The sequence below is a fragment of the Chiloscyllium punctatum genome, chromosome 48, assembly GCF_047496795.1.
Source record: "Chiloscyllium punctatum isolate Juve2018m chromosome 48, sChiPun1.3, whole genome shotgun sequence".
Classification (NCBI taxonomy): Eukaryota; Metazoa; Chordata; class Chondrichthyes; order Orectolobiformes; family Hemiscylliidae; genus Chiloscyllium; species Chiloscyllium punctatum.
In genome coordinates, this window is record NC_092786.1 from 60,849,031 (window position 1) to 60,874,095 (window position 25,065).

The window sequence follows — 25,065 nt, forward strand, 5'->3', positions numbered from 1 at the left end:
ATGACCTGGAAATCAGTGCTTTGTTTGAAAGAAGCAGAGAGGACGAATGATTGAAATAAAAATGTTCAGGGTACTGGATCGAGCAGATGAATGGGTCTGACTAGATTATGCTTCAGGAGTCAACATGGAACTGATGGGCCAAGTGGCCTCCTTCTGATTGTATGAGATCGGTGATGCTGGCTTCCTGGAGAAGAGATGGCCAAAAGGAGATTTGATTGAGCTGTTTGAAACATCAAAGTGGTAAGTAGGGAGGGAGGCACTGTTCCCACTTGTGGAAGGATCAACAGTCAGTGAGCACGCAGTGGAGGTAATTAGCAAAGGAATCTAAAGGCCACACAAGGTAGGCGGCTATCAATGCAGCATATAGTTAGGATTAGGAATACACTGCCTGAGTATGTAGTGGAGGTAGATTCAATCCTGACATTCAAGAAGGAATTGAGAACATTGGGGAAAATGTGGAGCAATGGGACTCACTGAGCTGCTAATGTTGAGACTCAGTATGAATACATTGGGCTGAATGGCCACCCTCTATTTTCTAAACATTCTATTCTACAATACTGTCTCAAAGTCTTGTGTGTAATAATCAGCAAACTTAAAACATTTCCTTCCTAGACTTTAGATTATGGCTTGGGTTTTCCTCATCAGACCCAGCAGCCTCCTAAACCAGTGTTTCTCCTTCTCCCTTGCATCCCTCTTCCCTTTGACTTGACAATTCAAGTTCCAACCTCTTACATTGCCTCTTTATCTCGCTCTTGTCCCTAAAGTTTTGCAATTCTAGTATTCTTCTTTCCTCCTTTATCAGAAGCTACCTCATTGTCAAATGGATTTACAAAAACTCAAACATACCGCCCTTTTATGATTTACTCCTCAAAGAACTGGTCTGTCTTGTATTTCCACCAGTCCAAATGCTATGACAATATTTTAATTATTCAACTTCTAAACTAGTTTGTCAATTCTATAGCCTTAATCAAATTTTGTAAAATAGAGTCAGGTCTATTTCCTCTATCTGCAGGATTGTATCTAAGTACTCCCAATGGCAAGAAAGCTGGCATTAAGAAATCAGCTATCATTTAATCTTACTCAGTGTCCAGTCTCACCTTCTTCATGTTTAAAAGATCCCCCAAGACATTATAACACCACCAGTAGGAAAAGTGCATCAGAAATCAAGACTTGTGAGTCAGGAATTGTCCCACATGTGAAATACGGCCAATTTAAGCTCTAGGATGGTTAATGCCAGACTGCAACGAACCATTCTTGAAGATGAAATAAACTCACACTAGATTTCATCGAAGAAAACAAAAATATTTATTATAATAAACATTCTCTAACATGTGACAAAAACTGGTTACTAATTAATAATATACAAACTGAAGCCATATCCTCATTAAATCCAAACAAACACACATTCCTTCAAAATTGGATGGACAGGATAGATGAAAAACTGATTTTAGAGTAAATAAAGGATATAAAACATAGACAAAAAGACAAAGTTTATGAACCAAAGTCCAAACTGAAAGGAGAAGTGAAGAGACTTCCCCACTGTTCATTTTGAGTTGTGTCAATATTATCACATTGAGGATGCTACAGTCAACAATTTCATCTTAACTGATTACTGAGGGGGCTTGGGTAGAGTTAATGGTTTCTTTTGGCACTTTGTTTCCACTCAGAGGGGAGGAGAGTAACAGCAAGGTAAGGATTTTGAAACCACAAGCCATTGCTGACTAGTTACCTTTTTCTTTTCAAAGACTCCTGGTGCCTGGCTGCACAGTGTTGTGCACAGTATCAAATCCAGCTGAAGCAAAACAAAACTAAAAAGAAACAGTTTATACTTCCATTTTCAAACAACATGTCTGCAATCCTCTAGAGATGGTTTATATTTTAATCAAGTCACGTTTACACAATCAGATACAATCCAAGCTTGTTCAACCTTCCCTCATTAGCCAACCCTTTTCCTTCCAGGAAGCGGTCCAGTAAACTATCTCTGAACTGTTTGAAATACATTTGTATCCTCCTGTAAATAAGGTTATACTGTGGACCTGACAATGTTGCCAATGCCCTGTACAACAGAAGAACGTGCACTACTACTTTTACTTTCAATTCCCCTTCCAATAAGTCAAAAAAAACCTTCACTTTCTTAATTACTTGCTGTACCTGTACACAGGCATTCAAATCCCCTTACATCCTTCAACCATTTAGCTCATATCCTTTTTTTATTCTTGCTGACAACATTGATAGTTTCACATTTTCCCCACATTATACCCCATTTGCCCGATCTCTGCCACACACGTAATCTATGGATGTTTGTGTTTTCAAAACCCCTCTTCACAGCTCACTTTCCACCTTTTTTGATTAATTTGCAAAATTGGCTTCCATACCTTCTGATCCTTCACCTAAGTAATTGATTAACATTGTAAAGTTGGGATCACATCGCTGATCCCTATAGGGAACCACTCATTACATCTTGTCAACCTCAAAAACACCTATTTTTGCACAGTCTTCCCTGTTAGCTGGTCAATCTTGTATCTGTGCCAACAGGCTGTGCCCCCCTGCACCAAGTGCTTTTCTTTTCCACAATAACCTTTCACATGGCACCTTATTAAAAATGTCTTCTGGAAATCAAAGTACAGTTCATCTACCCCCCAACCCCCCCCTTCAGTGTCAGCACATCATTACATCCTCAAAGAACTCGAGAGTTTGGTTAAACAATATTTATTTCCCCATTCACAAAATGATGTTGACTGTCTGATGTAATGTACAACTTATCCAAATGCCTTGCTATAACTAATAATAGCTTTGAATATTTTCAGAGATGTTAAACTCTCAGACCTGCTTTCCAGCTCCCTCCCATTTTGTATAAAGACGATATTAGTCAGGGGAAACGCTTATCTCTTATTTACAGGAAGCATCTTCAAGAGGAAAAAGAGGTACAGCAATAAAACGGAGGGTTCGAGATAGTTGCCCTTGTCCAATTTTGATCTATCTTCAAAAGGGAAGAGGGAAAAAAAAGCAGGATTTTAAAAATAAGGATAAGGATGAGTTTTAAAATACAGATTCACTTCACCAGGAGCCAACATGGGTCAGCAAGCTCAGGCCCAATGGACAATCCCCAGCCAAGCAGCACGGTTTCACAGTTCAAGGGTAGAACATCAGGAGGACACCATCTCCACATCCACTCTTCCAAAGGAAGAGGTTATCAGCAGCAGATACGCTGACGTGGGGGTGAAGGGACACAATGTTACAAAGAGCTGGAAATAGGTTGCTCGAGTGACCTGCCAGGATTTTGCAACATGGAAACCTCCAATTTGTATCTTTTGAACGAAACAGGAAAATAAAAGAAGGAAACATACAGGAACAGATCTGTGAAAGACTGACATTATCAGCACTGAAATTATGTAAAGGCTTCCAAGATAAAATTTATTATCAATAACTTCTACAGGGACTGAGCACACAATACTCCAGGTATATGCTGCTTTACAAGCAAAGAGTTTAAAAGAAAAAAAGGAATTAAAAATTAACTGCACAATATTTCAGCCTTTTTTGAAAGCAATACAGTCCTCAAACAGCAAGGCAAGTTCTGTAATTGCATCTTAAAGTGCCTTAGATTGAATAACCTGAATATTCTTAAAAATAAATTTCAACTGTAGATCTGCACAAAAATATATAATTTATTATGTATATTTGCAGAAGCTTTAAAGGAGTAAACTATGCCTTTATTAATAATCACTCAATAGTTTATTATCTACATGTCCAATGTCCAGTGTTCTAAATAAAGTAATTCAGGATAAAAGAGATTAATGAAATATTAGCTGATATTTCCTTATCTTTTACTGGGACTAAGTTTTGCAAAACGGTCCTTCAGACGCAAAGGTGGTTGCATTTCTCATGAGTCTAACTAGTAAAGGCCAGTGTAGTAATCAATTGCAGAGAGTATCAGAGTCCAGGCCCATCCTGTTCAGACCAGAGATAGTTGGCTCATGAACAAGAGCCTGGGCTGACTGTGTCTCCTCTCTATTCAGAAGGTACTCAAACCAGGGCCCAGGCTGGAACACAACCTGTGCTGTCTGTCTGCCTCAGTGCAGCAGCTGGTAGGACCTTGGTTTCTCCAGGCGACTGAAAAATTATAAAGAACAAACCCATGGAACATTTATAGTCAGCTCTGCTTTCCAGACACCTCTATGAAACATTGCTCATGTTAGAAAAAGAGTCGTTAAAACACAAGGAAGAACCATTGCTGTTCTAAATGAGGTTTCCTGGGTAGGTTGTCAGCTGAGGAAGTACAGACTATGACAACACATCAGAAAACTGACCCACAATCTCACTGCCAAGCTGCATTACATCACAGACAGTCTGCAGTCAGTGCTTGTGAAACTATCTGACTACTTTAGCCCAGTCTACCTTATGCTTCAGTTGTCATATATATTCTGCTTTAATCAAGTTGATTGTTTTGCTTAATGTAACTTCAGCTTATCCAAGCCTGGCCCTCTATTCTATGTGGCCTGGAGTCACCTACTGAGCCTCAGTGGCCTATATAGAGGCTGCTTGCTTCCTAATGAAACATCGCTGTTGTCAGTATCATTGGTGCCATCACCAGTGCTGGTTGTAGATGTTGTGTGCAAGTGACTGTCACATTTCCTGCACAACGACAGACTACACCCTAAATTAAAAGTGCTTTCCTGCATTATGAGAGACAATTTGAGAGGGTTAGAGGTTGGAGAAGGTGCAATATAAAGGCAAGTTATTACATTCTTTCCTCCATTGTGCTCGTCTCGATTTGCTTTGCAATTCATTTTCCTGAAGCTCAGATATTACACAAAAAGATTTAAATGAGTTATTTTTGGCAAAAAACATTCATGTTTATGATCAAATCTCATGATTCAATGTTTGTTTGATTCAAAACAGCAGTACTGTGGTATTATTTTCACTCCAATAAACTAGGGAAGTCAGAGACTGCAAAATTATAAATCAATCCTTACATGTGACATGTGAATTTCAGACAGTTCTTTGGTGAAGCTCACCTAGCCATTCATCCAATCACTTGGCACAGAATCAAGCTGGCAGTTTAATTTCTCGAACCTTCACTTTGTTTTTGATACCAATAATAATTTCCTATCAACTCCTGCAGACAGGATAGAAACAAGTTTTGTGAGATATTCAAATTGCAGAGCAAGCACAAAGAACACACACACACATTCAGCTGTCCCACTCTTCAGACTGATTGCCATCATCTGTCTCTTCATCAGAATCTGGAGATACTTTCTTCATTCGCTTCATGGCTGCTTTGATGCTACGCTCTAACTCATTGGTTGGGTCAGTGCTGACTGGGAGGTTACCTCCTACTGTGACTTTTCGTAAACGGATGCCTTGTCGAATTGAGGCCAGCATGTTCTGTCGCAGGTCCTCAGCCTTGTCAAGAGATTGTGGCTTTGTTTGATCTACTTTTCGAAGCAAAACTTCACCACGCTTCAAGGAAGCTAGTACATCGTCCATAGTTCCTGTATGGACACAGGGGAGGGTGAAGGAGAGGGAGAGAGGAGAGTTAGAATCCTACTCAACATTCAGCTATTCATGTGTGCTCAAACAAGCAGCTTTTCCTCAAAAATTTGCTGTCAGCTAAATTCAAAACTAAAACAGCCTAAAACATGGATTTTAAACTATTTCTAAAAAAAGCACAACAGTTTTTAATATAGAAGTAATTAAAGATTAGTCACTTTACCTATATTTTCCTTCAGGGATTTCTTCACTGAATCCTCTGCCAAGGTTAGGATTGGTTGACCTTGGTTGTCATGTATCAAAGTGCTTGTATGACCAGGTAAAATACAAGGGGCAGGTCCTGGAGGAGGGGGAGGGGGTGGGGGAGGGGGAGGGGGAGGGGGAGGGGGCGGGGAAAATGGTGGCGAGAGTGTTTTAGGAGGCACCAAGGAAGTCCTGTGTGTCTCTGCTTGTCCTGGTGGCAGGAAGATTTGCACAGGAATATCATTGGGGGTTGGAAGGCTTCTCCTGGCAGGTTTTGAAGTTCTGGATGATACAGGTTTCTTTCTGGTGGATTGATCCAGGAGGGACATTGGCTGATCAGACACAGTGGGTGCTGCAGGCGAAGGTGTGAACTGTCTCTGCACTCCAAGGGTTTGGCAACGAGGTTGAAATACAAAATGCGCTGATGATTTCTGGAACAGAAATTTTTATTTAAAATCAAATATTTTCAACCACATAAAACACAGACTCTATAACAATAAGAGGGGAGTAACTAGAGTTTCCATCTACTGTAGGATTTCACCACAAACAGCAATGGATCTAATGTTAGGGGAGTAATTGCCAGCTCATTACAGTGCACCCGGAGCTGAAAATAAATCATCTCAAGCCTGCAGGAGGCAATCAGGACAAAGCAAATAACCAGAAGGTAACATGTCAAAACCAGGAGCTTACACTTAAAGGCAACTTTAGTGAACTAAACTGTCTCCAAGTTCTCCTTGCTTGATGCTCCAATCCATCTACTTCACAAATACCTTTCAGGGAAAAGAAAATCTGCCATCCTTACCCAGTCTGGCCTCCACGTAACTCCAGACCCACGGCAATGTGGTTGGTTGTTGCCCCACGGGCAATAAATACTGATCTGGCCAGTGATGTTCACATCCCACGAATGAACGAAAATCGAATGATACAAACATATAACCCCAGCACCACGTTACAAACCAGTCTCACTCTGAAAACTTTGATTAATAACATGTAAAGCCTATTTTTCTTACCCCTGTATTTTTCTTCTAGACTGAAATAGGAAAAAAGCTGTTTCAAAAACCAAAGATTGTGGAAAGGCTCAGTGTACTTTTTAAGAAGTGAGCTCCCTGACACCTATTGCAAGTGCTGTTTGTTCAAACAGACAAGCTGGAACCTGGGGCTGTGTACAAAACACGGTTTTTGTGGACAGCAAAGGAGGTGATCTGCTGTTGATGACAAATGTCTCTTGCCTGTTTTCAGCTACCTGATTGACTTGCAAGGAGCTGAACAGCTCAGAACTGTGAATGTTTGGTAAAAACAATGACTGCAGATGCTGGAAACCAGATTCTGGATTAGAGTGGTGCTGGAAAAGCACATGAGTTCAGGCAGCATCCAAGGAGCAGGAAAATCGACGTTTCGGGCAGGAGGGCCTGATGAAGGGCTTTTTCCCGAAATGTCGATTTTCCTCAAAATGTCGATTTTCCTCCTCCTCGGATGCTGCCTGAACTGCTGTGCTTTTCCAGCACAACTCTAATCTGTGAATATTTGGTGAAAACCAAATGGAGACTTGAAAAGGAAACTGCCCTTTCTCCGCAGTTGAAAAAAAGCTGGGTTTCGTCAGGCTTGAGGTCATTTTCTCAGGCTACCTGCTGTAAGTGGCAGATTTTAACCAGTAAGTCAGTGATTTTTTAAAACATGACCAAGCCTCCCTGAGCAAGCAAACACACCAAAAGGAAAAGCGAGGAGCAGTGAGTGCTGGCGAAGCAAAAGACTCATCTCAGTGAAGTCCGTAGACAAGGACCATCGTGCTGCCTTCCTACTCTTTCCCACAACTTTTTCATTAGGATCCATCTATATTTGTATGAATGGTTTTAAGTGTTAACAGTTAGAGTTGTGTGTTTACAATTTTAACTGCTTCCTGCAACTAGAATGTTTTTATAATAAACTGCACCTCCAGTTAAGTACAGACAGTTTTCTGACAACCTTTGTCCAAACGGTAAATTGAGGAATTTTGCATATTTTACAAAACTTTATGACAACTCTTGGAATAGCAGGGCTCAATTTCTAACATGCCACCCCAGTGAGGTGTAACAAATCAGAAATCACAATAACACGCATTAATAACTACCTCCTTAAACGCTCGGAGCCGCTGTAAAGTCTTTTGCCGTTCCTGGTTTACCCACTCCCTCTTCCTTCGTGCTGCTTCCTTTTTCTGGTCACGTTTCTGTGTAAACAGTTATACAGCATGAGCCTGAATGAAAGATACCCCCGTGCTGCCACTTACACAATAATCTCCACTCACCAGTTGGATACTGTGATGTTGCTGGATGCGCTCCTGATTTTCCCGTTCTTGCTGCTGCTTTGCTCTCCGAGATTCCTCACACTGATCCTATTAATAGGAAATGCAGTTAGATTCTGTGGGCTAAGATGGAATCCATTAAAGATTGTTCCCACACTTTAGGGTTCTGATTCTAATTCTAATTGTCCCCATGTCAAGTCATCTTCACTTTTCTAAACCATGACATAGTGAGGTGAATCTTGATGAATAAATTCTGGGGAATTTACATGAAGAGGTGGTGTGTAAAAACATTGCCAGGATTTGCAGAGGGAACGAGTTTTGTGAAATACAGAATTGAAAAAACATATATAAATGTACAAAGTGATCCACTACTAACAAAACAGTTGATCGTGAATTTGAGTGGTTACCTGCTTATTTCTCAGGTAGGATCTACGTGCACAAATACGCCCCCGTTTGGTCTCCAACTGGTGAACCTGGCGCCACATTTTTTTAATTTCCACTGAACGAGTGTCATGGGTCAACCCCAGGTTGTCATTAGCCTGAAGTTGCTCAGGATCTTCACAAGTGTCATAATAAACCACATCCTCCTCTTTTTCTGCAATTCAGAATATCAAGAGCATATATTAGCAAGACAAATATTTGATGAGAATACAGTTGGTTCTTATATAACCTGACAGTACCGTTCTCGTGCAACCTCACATTATAGATTTAGTAAAGGGAGGTCATGCCTGACAAACCTGTTGGAATTTTTTGAAGAGGTAACAAGTAGGTTAGACCAGGAAAACCCAGTGGATGTGGTCTATCTAGACTTTCAAAAGGCCTTTGATAAGGTGCCACACGGGAGGCTGCTGAGCAAGGTGAGGGCCCATGGTGTTCGAGGTGAGCTACTGGGATGGATTGAGGATTGGCTGTCTGACAGAAGGCTGAGAGTTGGGATAAAAAGTTCTTTTTCAGAATGGCAGCCGGTGACGAGCGGTGTCCCGCAGGGTTCGGTGCTGGGGCCACAGCTGTTCGCATTATATATTAATGATTTGGATGAGGGAACCGGGGGCATTCTAGCGAAGTTTGCCGATGATACGAAGTTAGGTGGATAGGCAGGTAGTACTGAGGAAGTGGGGAGGATCTAGACAGGTTGGGAGAGTGGTCCAGGAAATGGCTGATGGAATTTAACGTGAGCAAGTGCGAGGTCTTGCACTTTGGCAAAAAGAATAAAAGCATGGACTACTTTCTAAATGGTGAGAAAATTAATAAAGCCAAAGCACAAAGGAATCTGGGAGTGCTAGTCGAGGATTCACTAAAGGTAAACATGCAGGTTGAGTCCGTGATTAAGAAAGCGAATGCAATGTTGTCTCTTATCTCAAGAGGGTTGGAATATAAAAGCAGAGATGTACTACTAAGACTTTATAAAGCTCTGGTTAGGCCCCATTTGGAGTACTGTGTCCAGTTTTGGTCCCCACACCTCAGGAAGGACATACTGGCACTGGAACGTGTCCAGCGGAGATTCACACGGATGATCCCTGGAATGACAGGTCTAGCATATGAGGAATGGCTGAGGATCCTGGGATTGTATTTATTGGAGTTTAGCAGATTAAGGGGAGACTTAATAGAGACGTACAAAATAATACATGGCTTGGAAAAGGTGGATGCTAGGAAATTGTTTCCGTTAGACGAGGAGACTAGGACCCGTGGACACAGCCTTAGAATTAGAGGGGGTCATTTCAGAACAGAAATGCGGAGACATTTCTTCAGCCAGAGAGTGATGGGCCTGTGGAATTCATTGCCACGGAGTGCAGTGGAAGCCGGGACGCTAAATGTCTTCAAGGCCGAGATTGATAGATTCTTGTTGTCTAGAGGAATTAAGGGCTACGGGGAGAACGCTGGTAAGCGGAGCTGAAATGCGCATCAGCCATGATTGAATGGCGGAGTGGACTCGATGGGCCGAATGGCCTTACTTCCACTCTACGTCTTATGGTCTTATGGGAAAATGGTGCACCAATCAGTCCATTTAAACTAGTGGGGCCGGAATAGCATTATAGCCAAAACAGGTAAGGAAAGGTCGTGTTTTACAAATAACAGTCTAAATTCTTCAATCACATTAAAGCCAATTTGAGTTGAAGAAACACAAATTATAGCAGAACTGCCTATATGTTTCCTTCTCAAAACAGTACATTTTTTAACCCACTTATTCATTCTTTCTGAAAGTGTTTCTCATTGTCTCAGTCATGAGCCCTGCCTGTCTCTGTGCTGGAGTGTCTGCACACTTGGTATTTAAGTGTGTGACTGGCAGTATCTCCATGATAACAACAGGGAACGTCAGGGGTTAAAAGGGTGGGCTGATTGAATCCAATCTGCCAAAGTTTCACATCAACTCTCATCACGAAACTCTAACACACTGCATACTTATTCCCAATGTATCTTCCTCACACATTCCCAGATTTCATTCAATTGTCTCTGAATTAACATAGCTGAAAATGTGTTGCTAGAAAAGCGCAGCAAGTCAGGCAGCATCGAAGGAGCAGGAGAATCGATGTTTCGGGCATGAGCCTTTCTTCAGGAATCCTGATGAAGGGCTTATGCCCGAAACATCGATTCTCCTGCTCCTTGGATGCTGCCTGACCTGCTGCGCTTTTCCAGCAACACATTTTCAGCTCTGATCTCCAGCATCTGCAGTCCTCACTTTCTTTCCTCTGAATTAACATATACCCGTCACCTCTTTCTGAATTCAGTTTAGTCTAAGACATGCCAATCAGATTTTACTAGACAATAACAAAACATTTCTTTCATGTTTTAGTGACTGATTCTAGCCCCCTCCCTACAACTGGGCAGCAGTGAACTTGCATTAGGCTCAACTTGGCTTCAGCGACAAGGCAAATTTATTGAAAAATAAAAAAGTGAATAAATGATTAAATTACAGAGACAATCATTTTCAGCAACTGCAAAGCTTTTCAACTCCACATCGGGGCAGAAAACATTCCAGAAGTGTCAAATATTCCATTCAATGCAATCTTAGGAAATGAACAATTGCTCATGTTTCCAGACCTTCAGAATATTGCCAACATTCGCTGTTTTTATTTTAGATAAAGATGTATGTGGTTGAAAGTATTAGCTGTTAAAATAGTGCTGCAGTTACAGGTAGAAAGCTGCCCACAATTTACAAGGCAAGTACAATTTTTCAACTTTCCCCATACTCAATCCAAATCAGAAAGGACACTTCCCAACAAAAACTGGAAACGATTGTACTGTTGTGTTACTACACTGCTTAAAAAAAAATCTAAAGTGATGTGTCCAGTGAATTTCCAAAAGATAAAATCAAAGTTGCCAACAAATAATCAGATCAATGAAGGAGACTGATTAAGATTGTAACGTAAATCAGACTCAGACATGATAAATCCACCTCTGCCAAGGTCAGTGGGCAGCAAGTAAAGCACAGATTGACAGCTCTGCCAGTGCTCAGAGAGGATAACAAATACTCCAGGGACCCGAGAGGTCCTGCTACTTATTCTGTAGTTAATGCAGACTTGAAAATCTGCTCAACATAATCAGGAACAGAGTGCTCCCTCAAAACACCAGAAGTAGATCGGAATCACTCGTCTTATTGCTGGGTAAAAACAACTGGTTTTCCCAGTCAGCGATTACAGTATTCAAAATCCAGCAAATAAGCAAGTCAACAATTAGAGTTGATGCATCACACAAAGCCAATCATTTCCTCTACTACAGTCAACATCAAATTTCACCTCTCTCAGGATTAGTGGCAGCAATCAGCTTAAACAGCATTTGAACTTTTCCACTGTTATTGGACAAACGAGACACAGTTAGAATAAACCAAGATGTAAACAAGGATGGCCAACCAGGTGCTGCTCACCTTTGATCTGGCGTCGAATGGTGTCCAACTGTGCAAAAAGAAGCAACTCTTCATTCTTTAACATTTCCAACTGAATACTATACAGTTCCAGCTGTGTTTCATAATACTGCATTTCTAACCCGTCCACTGTCTCCAGCATTTCCCGGCTATCGAAAAGCTCCATCTAGAATTATAGAACATAGAACGTTACAGCCCTCGATGTTGCATCAAATCAGTGAAAATAATCTGATGCCCATCTACCCAACAGTTCAATTATTATCCATATGTATGTCCAATGCCCAGTTAAATGCCCTTAATGTTGGGGCGTTTATTACTGTTGCGGACAGGCCGTTCCACAGCCCTACTACTCAGAGTAAAGAAACTACCCCTGATTTCTGTTCTAAACCTATGTCCCCTCGTGTTAGCCTTCACCATCCAAGGAAAAAAAAGGCCTTCACTATCCACCCTATCTTACCTGATTATCTTATATATCTTGATTAAGTCACCTCTCAACCTTCTTCTCTCCAACGAAAAGAGCCTCAGTTCCCTCCACCTTTGAGTCAGACCTTCCTTCCATACCAAGCAACATCCTAGTAAATCTCCTCTGAACCCTTTCCAAAGCTTCCACATCCTTCCTATAATGCGGTGACTAGAACTGTATGCAATACTTTAGGTGCGGCCTTACCAGTGTCTTGTACAGCTGAAGCATGACCTCGTGGTTCCAAAACTCAATCCCCCTACCAATAAACACCAACATACCGTATGCCTTAACAACCCTATCAACCTGGGTGGCAACTTTCAGGGATTTATGCACCTGGACACAGATCTGTGTTCATCTACACTGCCAAGAATTTTACCATTAGCCCAGAACTTTGCACTCCTGTTACTTCTGCCAAAGGTGATCTACCTCACACTTTTGCACATTAAACTCCATTTGCCACTTCTTAGCCCAGCTCTACATCTTATCTATGTCCCTCTGTAACCCACAACATCCTTCAGCACTATCCACAACTCTGCCTACCTTCATGTCATCTGCAAATTTACCAACCCATCCTTCTACGCCCACCTCCAGATCATTTATAAAAATAACAAACAGCAGTGGCCCCAAAACAGATCCTTTGCAGCACACCACTGGTAACTGAGCTCCAGGATGAACATTTCCCATCAACCACCACCTTCTCTCCTTTCAGTGAGAGAATTTCTGATCCAAACCACTAAATCACCTTCAATCCTAAAACTCCGTATTTTGTGCAACAGCCTACCACGTGGAACCTTATCAAATGCCTTAGTGAAGTCCACATAAACCACATCAACCACTTTACCTTCATCTATCTGTTTTGTCACCTTCTCAGAGAACTCAATAAGGTTAGTGAGGCACCAAACCATATTGATTATTCCTTTCCAGATGATTATAAATCGTCTTTCTTATAACCTTTTTCAATATCTTACCCCACAACCAAAGTAAGGCTCACGGGCTATAATTATAAGGGTTATCCAGACTCCCCATCTTAAACAAGCAGTTGCTATCCTCCAGTCTTCTGGCACTACTCCTGTCGACATAAAGATCAAAGCCAAAGGCTCTGCAATCCCCTCCCTGGCTTCCCAGAGAATCCAAGGATAGATCCCATCCAGCCCAGGGGTCTTATCTATTTTGAGATCTTCCAAAATTGCTAAAACTGCCTTTTTGTTAACTGCAATCCCAATTAATCTAGTAGCCTATATCTCTGTGTTCTCACTAACATTACTTTTTAATCAGTATTCACATTGGAAAAGGGCAATCATTAAGCACTTTCCCATGTCCTCAGATTCCACACACAACCTTTCACTACTGTCTTTGATTAGCTGTAATCTTACTCTAGTCATTCTTTTGTTCCTGATATACCCATAGAAGGCCTTAGGGCTTTCCTTGATTCACCTGCCAATAACTTCTCATTTCCCCTCCTGGCTCTTCTTAGCCCTCTCTTTAGATCATTTCTGGCTAACTTATAACGCTGAAACCCCCTAACTGAACCTTCATGCCTGATCCTTACATAAGCCTTCTTCTTCCTCTTGACAAGAGCTTCGACTTCTTTAGTAAACCATGGCTCCCTCTCTTGACAACTACCTCCCTGCTTGATAGGTATATACTTACCAAGGACCTGCAATAGCTGTTCCTTGAATAAGCTCCACATTTCAAGTGTGTCCATCCCCTGCAGTTTTCTTTCCCATCCTAAATCTTGCCTAATTGCATTATAATTGCCCTTCCCAATTATAATTGCCTTTCCCCCAGTTATACCTCTTTGCCTGTGGTATATACCTATCCCTGCCCATTCGGTTAAACATAACCGAATTATGGTCACTATCACCAAAGTGCTCACCTACCTCCAAATCTAACACTTGGCCAGGTTCACTCCCCAGTACCAAATCCAATAATGGCATCTCCCCTTGTTGGTCTGTCTACAAACTGTGTCAGAAAACCCTCCTGCACACATTGAACAAAAACTGACCCATCAGAACTACCTGAACTGTAGTATTCCTAGTCAATACTGGGAAGTTAAAGTCCCCCATAACAATTACCCGGTTACTCTTGCTTCTATCAAGAATCGTCTTTGCTATCCTTTCCTCTATATCCCTGGAACTAAGGAGTCTGCAATTCTCCCAGTGTCTGCGTGGGTTTCCTCCGGGTGCTGTGGTTTCCTCCCACAGTCCAAAGATGTGCAGGTTAAGTGAATTAGTCACTCTAAATTGCCTGTCGTGTTAGGTGCATTAGTCAGGGTTTGGGTGGGTTATTCTTCAGAGGGTCAGTGTGGACTTGTCGGGCCAAAGGGCCTGTTTCCACACTGTAGGGAATCTAATTAAAAAAACAATAATTTTACAGGATCGGGAGTGCAGAGGAATGTTTCACACCCGCATGGAAAAACAAGTCAATGGAACAACAGGCGTTACCTTTTGCTGAATCTCTACCTTCCTGCGATTGAGACAAAGTTCTTTCGCTCTAGTGTGTTGTAATGTTTCCTTCGCAAACATAAGCTTTAGTTTCTCCAGTCTGGGTGCTACATTGGCCCAGGCAGCTTTGCCAAAGTGATTTCGATCTTCCTCCATCTGTTTCTGCATAGCTACAAGGTACATGAGAGATCTTCATGAACAGCACATTAAAATCCCCTGCTAAGCATCCAGCTCTTCGCTAGTGTCAGATTTTTCACACTTAACAGATGCTGAGATGGATCAGTCAAAAGGAGAGTCACTCTGTATTCCAGACCCATGAGAATAAGGCCGTTGTAAAGCAGGTACCTGGAGAGTTTAGACTGCTAGTCAGATGTATAACATGGAAACAGACCCTTCAGTCCAACTCGGCCACGTCAACCAAATATCTGAACCTAATCTAGTCCCATTTGCCAGCACTCGGTCCATATCCCTCTAAACTCTTCCTATTCATATACCCATCCAGATGCTTTTTAAATGCTGCAAGTGTACCAGCTTCCACCACGGTGGAAAAAGTTGCCCCTTTCATATCATTCCCCTCTCACCCTAAACCTATGCCTTCTAGTTCTGGACTCCCCCATCCCAGGGAAGAGACTTTGCCTATCCTTATGCAAAATATCTACAGCTGGACATGAAATGCCTCATTGCTGCATCAATGAGTTTGCCTCATTTCTTGAGGTAAAATTATATTATTCTTATTGCTCATAAAACACAAAATTATATTTTTTAGTAATTAGAGACAGCTTAATCAGGTTGTCTCTGTGAAGTGGGACTCACATAGATTGTGTGTTGCTTTGGTGGTACAGACTCACTGGAGTCTTCTGTACTGTCTGATTCTACATACACCTGAGTTTCTGTACAAAGCACACAATATATTTTCCTTACAGTAACTGCAAACAGAACAGCTGTCTCTACATCACCCACCCATTGTCCATCCGACCCCTCAGCTCATCAGAATCAACACAAGGCTCTCTCCTTCCTCCTCAGGTAGGTGCACAGCAGAGCCTGCAGATCACATGAACCGAATGCCTTTATTGTCTAACACTGCAGATCAGAGGCCGCTCTTCAAGCTTTGCTCTGAACACATTTACCAGCTAGTGCTTTCACAGTCTCCTTAAAGTAATCCACGGTGATATCCTGGATTGAGCAGACTGCTTCCTGCATCCGTCTGGACCATTCCTCTGCATCTTTCTCGAGGCTTTGAATTCTCCTTGGACCCAACTCATCAAATTCCAAGGATTTCTGCAATGTCGAAAGAACCAGTCACCCTTCAAGATAAAGTCACAAATTGGAGTGAGTGGGAATTTCAATTACATTTATCAGTGGCAATTAGTGGGTGCTGGAGGAGAGAAGAGGCAGAAGGTAGGGACTGACAGCCATGACCACGTACAAACACAAAACAAATCACATGTTTACACGAGAAAGGAGGGCATCACTGTATTGACCAAACTTTCTTGAAACACATCAAGTGAGCACATGCAGAACATGTTGTTGGCAGCTGGTGTGAGTACGGTCATGTGGCTGGAGCCAAAGGTTACTCGTATCAGTTACGTGAAGTGAAAGCTCCTTGGATATTGGGCTTCCTTCATCTACTGTCCACCATGAATTTTCCCCAAAGTAAAGCAATAATTCTGTAATGGATTAAATTTGGGGATTTTTTCCCCAGTGTTTCCATTTCTGAATATGATCTGTAACTCCCTGGGCAGTGAGTTTCACCCCTCCACCTTTGTATCGTGAAACCCAATATTCCCAAACACCTCCCACCTCTATTTTCAGATGCTGTGTCAATGCTACAAAAAGCTATTTCAGCAATAGAAGTCATTCTGGCCTGGATTCAAAACCATCACTCCAAAATAATAGCCTGCTGTTTGGGAGATTAGATTTTCAGTGAAGGATACAAGGATTAACAGAGAGGGTGCACAAACAGTGGGTTGTGACCCCACAACAGTGTACCCACAAGCTTTAAAGTAACAATAGCTGACATGGACCCTACACTGAGGCTCCTGCTCCGTAACCAAAGGCCTCGCACAACCCCACCCCAACAGCCTCATACACCCACCCCTACCCTAACCTGTAGTGCAGGGTCATACACAGTCAGAAGCATTAAAAAGGTGGGTCACACTGGTAAAGTGTTTGGGAAGCAGTGCATCAAAAATGCAACATCTTGTCATTGTGAACACCAGTGTCAGCAACACACACACCGAAAGCAACCAGCATGAGGTCAGTGCAGCTCCAGGACCAGTTCAGATTCAGAGACTCGAACTGTCCTGTACCCTAGGACAAGAGAGCAGAGAGGTTCTTCCCACTGAATTCAATGTTAATCCAGCTTCCAGACAAAGGAGCCCCTTCTCCAGTCTTCAATTAGTTACAAACTAAAAGACATTCCTCATTTTAAAAAGTTAAGTAAATAATAAGGAAAGTACAACAGAATAGATGGAATTACCAAGACCTCCTGTTTACAGAGTGAAGCAAACTCTCTCATGTCCCGAAAAGGCTGCAGTAAATACTGATAAAACTGTGTTGCTGCATTGACCAGTTCATTATAGGCCTCGTCTTCTTCCTGGTAGATGGTTTTAAGGGTCACCATATCTTTAGCAGCTCTGTGTTGGTGCAGGATCTAGAAGAGATAAAAACTGTGTGTCCGTTAACAGGAAGCAGCGCTGGCAGAGCAGAGTTGCTGCTACTCTAAGCCAAGGCAGTGGCACAACATGATAGAGTATGGAGTTGGGACAGGGGAGGCTGAAGAGTCTCATGACAAGACAAACGTATGAAGAGAATCAGGATCACAGAGTCAGAGATGTACAGCAGGGAAAAAGATCCTTTGGTCCAACTCACAGTTATGAAGGTGAGGAAGTGTACTGGACCTTTAAGAGAGAGCGTTTCAGCAGTGAGTGTTTGTAAGCAATTGTTGTGACTGACTAGCACTGAGCATACTGGAAAATTGAAAATATGTAACATTTGTCTATAAACTAGATACCTCAGGTGTTTTGACCACCATTTGAATTTAACCAGTTTAAAATTATGCTGCAGGATACCAAAACCCAATCAAATTTGAATTTTACTGTTTTGCCAATATCAAACATATAAATAAACTCGCACTTTGAGAATTAGCCAGAGAAAGTGACAAACTGCCATAGAGAGTGAGAGCTAAATCATTCACTGTCAGAAAAATACCTTTCTCATACGAAATATCTTTGCAGCAAAAGACTGAAGACAACCCAGGGAGATCTACACCCAAAGGAAATCAGACACCGATGCTGTATGGTTTCGAAAATTATGTAATTTTATAATAGGTGTTTTTATTGGATTAGTCTGTTGTTATAATGTTAGAGGTAAATGGACCTTTAAGAGAAGGGAGGTTGAGAATTGGAAATAGTTTTGTTTAATGTTCACTTTTAGAGTTAAAAGAATAAAAATTGATATTTTTTCTTTAATTAGTGGAATTTGGAGAGTTCTCTCTTACTCACACATGAATGGGGCTAGTGGCACAGTGGATAATGCGCCTGGTTATAAATCCAGGGATTGTGGGTTCAACTCTAGCATGGCTGAAAAACAATGCCAATTTTTATTAAGGGGCAGCAAGGTGGCTCAGTGGTTATCACTGCTGCCTCACAGCGCCAGGAACCTGGGTTCGATTCCAGCCTCAGGCATTCTCCCTACGTCTGCGTGTGGGTTTCCTCCGGCTGCTCCAGTTTCCTCCTACAGTCCAAAAGATGTGCAGGTTGGGTGAATTGGCCATGCTAAATTGCTCAGAGGTATTCGTCAGGGGGTAAGTGTAGGGGAATGGGTTGGTTACTCTTCGGAGGGTCACTGTGGACTTATTGGGCTAAGTGACCTGTTTCCATACTGTAGGGAATCTAACCTAATCATACTTGAACAGCTTACGAGGCAAGGTGAGCTTCATTTTTTTTAACCTCAAAGGGCAATGCTATGTGATCAAACAGTGAAGGGGAGGGTAGGGATTAAATCAAAATAGAATACTTCCTGTTTATTTTTTTTAAAACCCCCACACTACCACCTAACTGCAGTAGTGCTTATTTTTGCCCCCAGCACCCATGGTGTGTGTGTGCAGGTGTGAGACACAGTGAGAGACACAAAGTGCATAAATCTTTATTCAATTTCCACCACCAGGAAGATAGGAAAACACCCGAGTGGCCAGTGAAAAGCACCGCCCTTCAAGGTGAGCTTTACTGTGTGTTTGGTTTAATTAGCAGAAGGGTCCATTGCCATGTTGTAACATCATCAATGCCAACCAGATATCCTACCTAAATCTAGTCCCATTTGCCAGCATTTGGCCTATATCCCTCTAAACCCTTCCTATTCATATACCCATCCAGACGCCTTTTAAAATGTTGTAATTATCCCAGCCTCCACCACTTCCTCTGGCAGCTCATTCCATACTCACACCACGCTCTGCGTAGAAAGGTTGTCCCTTAGATCCCTTTTATATCTTTCCCCTCTCACCTTAATCCCATTCCCTCTAGCTTTGGAGTCCCCCACTCCAGGAAAGAGACCTTGTCTATTTACCCTATTCATGGACCTTATGATTTTATAAACCTTTAGAAGGTTGCCCCTCAGCCTCTGACACTCTTGGGAAAACAGCCCCAACCTGTTCAGCCTCTCCCTATAGCCAAAACCCTCCAAGCCTGGCAACATTCTTGTAAATCTTTTCTGAACCCTTTCAAGTTTGAAAAATCCTTTCTATAAGAATTGCATGCAATATTCCAACAGTGGCCAAACCAATGTCCTATAACATGACCTAATTGCTACAGAAGAAAGCGTACACATCCAAACCAGCAGAGATTTTCCTGCACATCCAAACAGTTCGTCTAATTTCTCCATTGCTCTCAATGTAGGATAAAGTGAGGACTGCAGATGCTGGAGATCAGAGCTTAAAGTGTGTTGCTGGAAAAGCGCAGGTCAGGCAGCATCCAAGGAGCAGGAGAATCGACGTTTCAGGTATAAGCCCTTCTTCAGGAATGAGGAGGGTGTGCCAAGCAGGCTAAGATAAAAAGGTAGGGAGGAGGGGCATTGGGAATACGATAGGTGGAAGGTGGTTAAGGTGAGGGTGATAGGTCGGAGAGGGGGTGGGCGCGGAGAGGTCGGGAAGAAGATTGCAGGTCAAGAAGGCGGTGCTGAGTCTGAGGGTTGGGACTGAGAAGTGGGGGGGAAGGGAAATGAGAAATCGGAGTTCATCCCTTGTGGTTGGAGGGTTCCTAGGCGGAAGATGAGGTGCTCTTCCTCCAGGCATTGTGCTGCCATGGTCTGGCGATGGAGGTGGCCAAGGACCTGCATGCCCTTGGTGGAGTGGGAGGGGGAGTTAAAGTGTTCAGCCACGGGGCGGTTGGGTTGGTTGGTGTGGGTGTCCCAGAGGTGTTCTCTGAAATGTTCTGCAAGTAGCCGGCCTGTCTCCCCAATGTATAGGAGACCACATCGGGTGCAGCGGATGCAGTAAATGATGTGTGTGGAGGTGCAGGTGAATTTCTGACAGATATGGAAGGGTCCCTTGGGGCCTTGGAGGGAGGTTGGGGGGAGGGGTGTGGGCACAAGTTTTGCATTTCTTGCAGTTGCAGGGGGAGGTGCCGGGAGTGGAGGTTGGGTTGGTGGGGGGTGTGGGTCTGACGAGGGAGTCACAGAGGGAGTGGTCTTTCCGGAATGACGAGGGAGTCGCGGAATGTTTCAGAGAACACCTCTGGGACACATGCACCAAACAACCCCACTGCTCTGTGCCTAACCACTTCAACTCCCCCCCCCACCCCACTCTGCCAAGGACATGCAAGTCCCAGGCCTCCTCCACCACCAAGTCATAGGCACCCGACATCTGGAGGAAGAATGCCTCATCTGCCATTGGACCCTACAACCACATGGTATCAACATCACCACCCCACCCCCACACCTTATTCCAGATCCAAACCTCCAACTCCGCAGCACCCTCTTGAACAGTGCTACCTGTCCAACTTCCCTCCCACCTATTCACACCGACCTATCTACCTTCCCCCAGCCCCACACCCCACCTTTATCTCTCAGCTCTCATGTGTTGTGGGTTGACCCACAATGCCATTAGGGAGGGAATTCACTGGAATTTAGAAGATTTATGGTGGGTGGGGGAAAGAGTGGGATCTCAGACATCTATAATATTCTAACAGCATTCGAAGGGTAAATGTGGGAAACATGCTTCTGATGACCAGGGTGTCTAGAACAAGGGGTCACTGTCGAAGGATATGGGGTAAGCCATTTAGGACTGAGATGAGGAGAAATTCCTTCACCCAGACAGCAGTGAGCCTGTGGGATTCTCTGCCACAGAAAAGCGATTGAATGTTTTCAACAAGGAGTGATATAGTTCTTAGGGCTAAAGAAATGAAAGGATATGGGGAGAAAATGGGAATAGGGTACTTACTGAGCTGGATGATCAACACCTCTTGGTTTGTCACAGGCTTGGAAGGAGTCTTCATGACAGGGATTGGTGCAGGTGAAAGTGAGGGCTGCAGATGCTGGAGATCAGAGTCGAAAGTGTGGTGCTGGAAAAGCACAGCAGGTCAAGCAGCATCAGAGGAGCAAGCAAATTGACGTTTCAGACGTAAGCCCTTCATCAGGAAAGGGCTTACGCTCAAAACATCGATTCTCCTGCTCCTCCAATGCTGCCTGACCTGCTGTGCTTTTCCATGGATCGGTGGAGGCTGAGGATAGATGCCTTCAAGTGCCATACATCATGTTTCGTGTGGGTAATAAATGGTTCATTTTGCTGACATTTCAGTGGCTACTAAACACAAAAAAAGGATTTCACCAAAAGATTCCACTCCCCTTCTGCTAGAACCAGTCCGACCTTGCTCTGCTCAGGGGTTAGTATTCACATTGCAGACCTGATTCAAAGAGACATATTTCTGACCAGCTCCCCAGAGTACTGAAGAAACAACAGTCACAGTTACAGGGACAAAGGGATCTCCATGTCACAATTTCAAGAAGGTCAAAAAAAACAACAATTAGGAGGATGACAGATGTCATTATCTATTACTTTGTTTACTATAAAGGATTTCTTTAAAGGATGCTATATAAATGCAGATGTCCCCAGACATTTCAACAGGAAGAATCTGAAAAGTGTGGCTGTGGCTCTCCAAACTTCAGACAGCTGAAGACAATCACCTATAAAGCAGTGAAGGAAATCAGGAATGCACAAAAGCTGCAGTCAGAGAGAAACCAGAGTTGTGGGGCTGGAGGAGGTTTACAGAGATTGGGAGGGCAAGGCTACAGAGGGATTTGAAAACAGGGATGAGAATTTACAAGTCAAGATGCTGCTTGACCAGGAACCAATGCAGTTCAGTGAACACAGGGCTAACAGAGGAAAGGGTTGTTCACAGCGTGGGATAAGAGCAGAGTTTTGGATGACTGAACTTGAGAGAATGGGTAGGAATCCAGTTGAACAGTTGAGTTTGAAGGAGGTCACAGCAGAGGAAGTGACACAGAGAATGAATGTATTGATGTTTCACAGGTAAACATTGATCAGTTTTGTAATACCCATGACAGGGTCAAAACAGCAGCAAGATCGAAGAGCCTTGCTCAGCTTGAGACACTGAACCAGTAGTTCACTGGTGGGTGCAGGGTAGAATCTTTGAGGGTTCAGTGCATTACTTAAATAATTTAGGAAACAAGAGACTTGTACTGACAGTGCAACAGGAGAGTTGTAAAACTCCACTATTACTCAGACTGAAAGTGTTAAGAGTGCATTATCAGAACCTGGTTTGTTGTGTTATTGGCCTAAAGGTTAGTTCAGGATGTTTTATGTACACAGTTTTACAATCTTCCTCTGAAGCACCCCAGAACACAATCTATTTTTCAGATTTTGTTTTGTAATTTCCATTGTTAGGAACAGTTGGTGCCCAGAGCATGCTCCCCACCTGTATTTTGTTTCATTCCCATGGATCCATACCAACAGCTTGCATTTACACAGCACCTTCAACATTTCACATAAGAACCAGCAAATCACAGATTGTAATAAAATACATTCCATTTGTTCAACAGACTCATTTGGTCAGATCTGAAACCTGAGCTGGCCTTTGGAATTAATACTCTGGCCTCCTGTGTGTGCCACCGAGATATGCAATCAGCATCCAGGCTCTTCCAACCCCAATCAACTGCAAGTACCGGTAAAAACGACTACAAGGAGCCGCTAAAACTGGATATGCAGTTAATACAGTAGCGACCCATTTCTGTCATAGACCCAGACAGTGATGAAGCAAAGGCAAAACATTTCCTATCATTGCAAAAATCTAAAGCTTCACACTGGACAAGCGACACGGGAAGTAAATCGTGGCGCTCTCAGTGTTGCACAGAATAACCTATACCAAGCTGTAATCTTCAAATATAACCAATACAGAATAGTTTAATGTCTACATAACTACCAAGAAAGGACAGGAGACCCGGTTTGGAGGGGGAAGAGGGGGAGATGCGGTATTGTTGTAAGGATTATAGAATCCGAAAGAAATCAGCAATCTCTCCTGGAGTCTAACATCGGGACTGGAATCTATCAACAGCCTCTGACCGGAGCTGGTCATGATATTGATCAAAACCCAAGCCGAGCAGAAGCCATCAGAGCTGGCGGCCACTCGAGCTGTACCAGTCGGTGACTACCCTCTAAAGCCCCAGGCTGGGCCGTACCTCACGCAGGTTCTCCCGGCCGCGGGACACTCGTTGCTCCAGGCTTTTCCTCCGGAACTCGGTCAGATTCTCGAAATACTCGCCGTCGGAATCGGTGGGAAACACCGACTCCAGGAGGATGCGGCGGCCGCACAGCTCGGCCGCTACGTCCAGGTACCTCTCCAGTTGGCGGCAGGCGGTTTCCAGGCCGGCGCCAGCCTCCGGGCCCTCGGCCAAGGAGCGGCCTGGGAACAGCAGGCCCCAGAGCCCGGGGGCCCTCAGCTCGGGCAGCACCGGGAAACACGGCTCCAGGGCCGAGCAGCTCGTCGCTAACTGCCGGTGGATCCAGCGCAGCTCCTCCGGGCGGTAGAGCGCGGCCCAGCTGCCCTGAGCCCCGGACTCGCCTCCCGCACTCCGCCGCTGCCCACGGCTCTGGCTGTGGCAGGTGACGGCGAACTTTCCCTCCACCTCGTTCCAGGCCACAAGGAACCGCAGGCGGCTCTTCTCAGTCTCAGAGAACACATCGGGCCTAATGGCTACCCAACCCTCCAGGCTGTCAGGCTGCTCGGACTCCATTATACCAGCAGCAGCAGGCCTGAGGCCTCGCACCCCGCGCCGACACTAGACCCGCCCGTCGGCCATGTCCCCGCCGTTACCGTGACCCTTACTCCAGGGCACGCCACAGCGCACGGCCACGCCCCTTCCACCCGACAAACCCCGCCCCTACATATAACCACACCTCCTCCCGCAGTCCTGGCCACGCCCCTTCCACCCGACAAACCCCGCCCCTACATATAACCACACCTCCTCCCGCAGTCCTGGCCACGCCCCTTCCACCCGACAAACCCCGCCCCTACATATAACCACACCTCCTCCCGCAGTCCTGGCCACGCCCCTTCCACCCGACAAACCCCGCCCCTACATATAACCACACCTCCTCCCGCAGTCCTAGCCCCGCCCCTGCACTAAATCCCGCCCTGCGAGGCAACCTCGCCCCTTTCTTAAACTCCGCCCCATGCCCTAACCCCGCCCCTATATCTAACCACAACCCCTTCCCCAGCCTTACCCCGCCCCCATTTCTAACCCCGCCCCCATGTCTAACCACACCCCCTTCCCCAGCCTTACCCCGCCCCCATTTCTAACCACACCCCCTTCCCCAGCCTTACCCCGCCCCCATATCTAACCACACCCCCTTCCCCAGCCTTACCCCGCCCCCATATCTAACCACACCCCCTTCCCCAGCCTTACCCCGCCCCCATATCTAACCACACCCCCTTCCCCAGCCTTACCCCGCCCCCATTTCTAACCACACCCCCATCCCCAGCCTTACCCCGCCCCCATTTCTAACCACACCCCCATCCCCAGCCTTACCCCGCCCCCATTTCTAACCACACCCCCATCCCCAGCCTTACCCCGCCCCCATTTCTAACCACACCCCCATCCCCACCCCCCAGCCCCTAACCCCGCCCCGTATTCAGCTGTATTATGGAAGGGGTTCAGAGAGCCCCATCTCCCTTTTCTTCTTATACCACTCTCTGTAGAATTCCGAAAAATGAAGGATGATCTTATGAAAATTTCGGCAAGAAAGATGTTTCCCCTCAGAAGATAAAATACTGCGGGT

General features: G+C 44.3%; 1 protein-coding gene across 1 annotated transcript; it reads right to left on the reverse strand.

The window, feature by feature from the left end:
- Positions 1-1,281: 1,281 nt before the first annotated feature.
- Positions 1,282-24,126, reverse strand: whamm (WASP homolog associated with actin, golgi membranes and microtubules). Its single transcript, XM_072565408.1, has 10 exons — positions 23,466-24,126; positions 17,257-17,430; positions 15,905-16,055; positions 14,778-14,947; positions 11,874-12,036; positions 8,419-8,606; positions 8,015-8,101; positions 7,841-7,936; positions 5,714-6,164; positions 1,282-5,492 (listed from the first exon to the last, which is right to left on the reverse strand). Exons 1-10 carry the CDS (start codon positions 24,018-24,020, stop codon positions 5,191-5,193), a joined length of 2,337 nt encoding a protein of 778 aa, XP_072421509.1. The 5' UTR covers positions 24,021-24,126; the 3' UTR covers positions 1,282-5,190.
- Between the last annotated feature and the right edge of the window lie 939 nt (positions 24,127-25,065).

Bases quoted from the DNA above. Each gene is read 5' to 3' on its own strand.
- whamm (XM_072565408.1), bottom strand. From the start codon at position 24,020: ATGGAGTCCGAGCAGCCTGACAGCCTGGAGGGTTGGGTAGCCATTAGG. The intron at 12,037-14,777 runs GTAACGCCTGTT...CTATAATTCTAG, and splicing joins AGGTAGAGATTCAGCAAAAG to ATGGAGCTTTTCGATAGCCG. The intron at 8,102-8,418 runs GTAACCACTCAA...TCCTATTAATAG, and splicing joins CCTACCTGAGAAATAAGCAG to GATCAGTGTGAGGAATCTCG.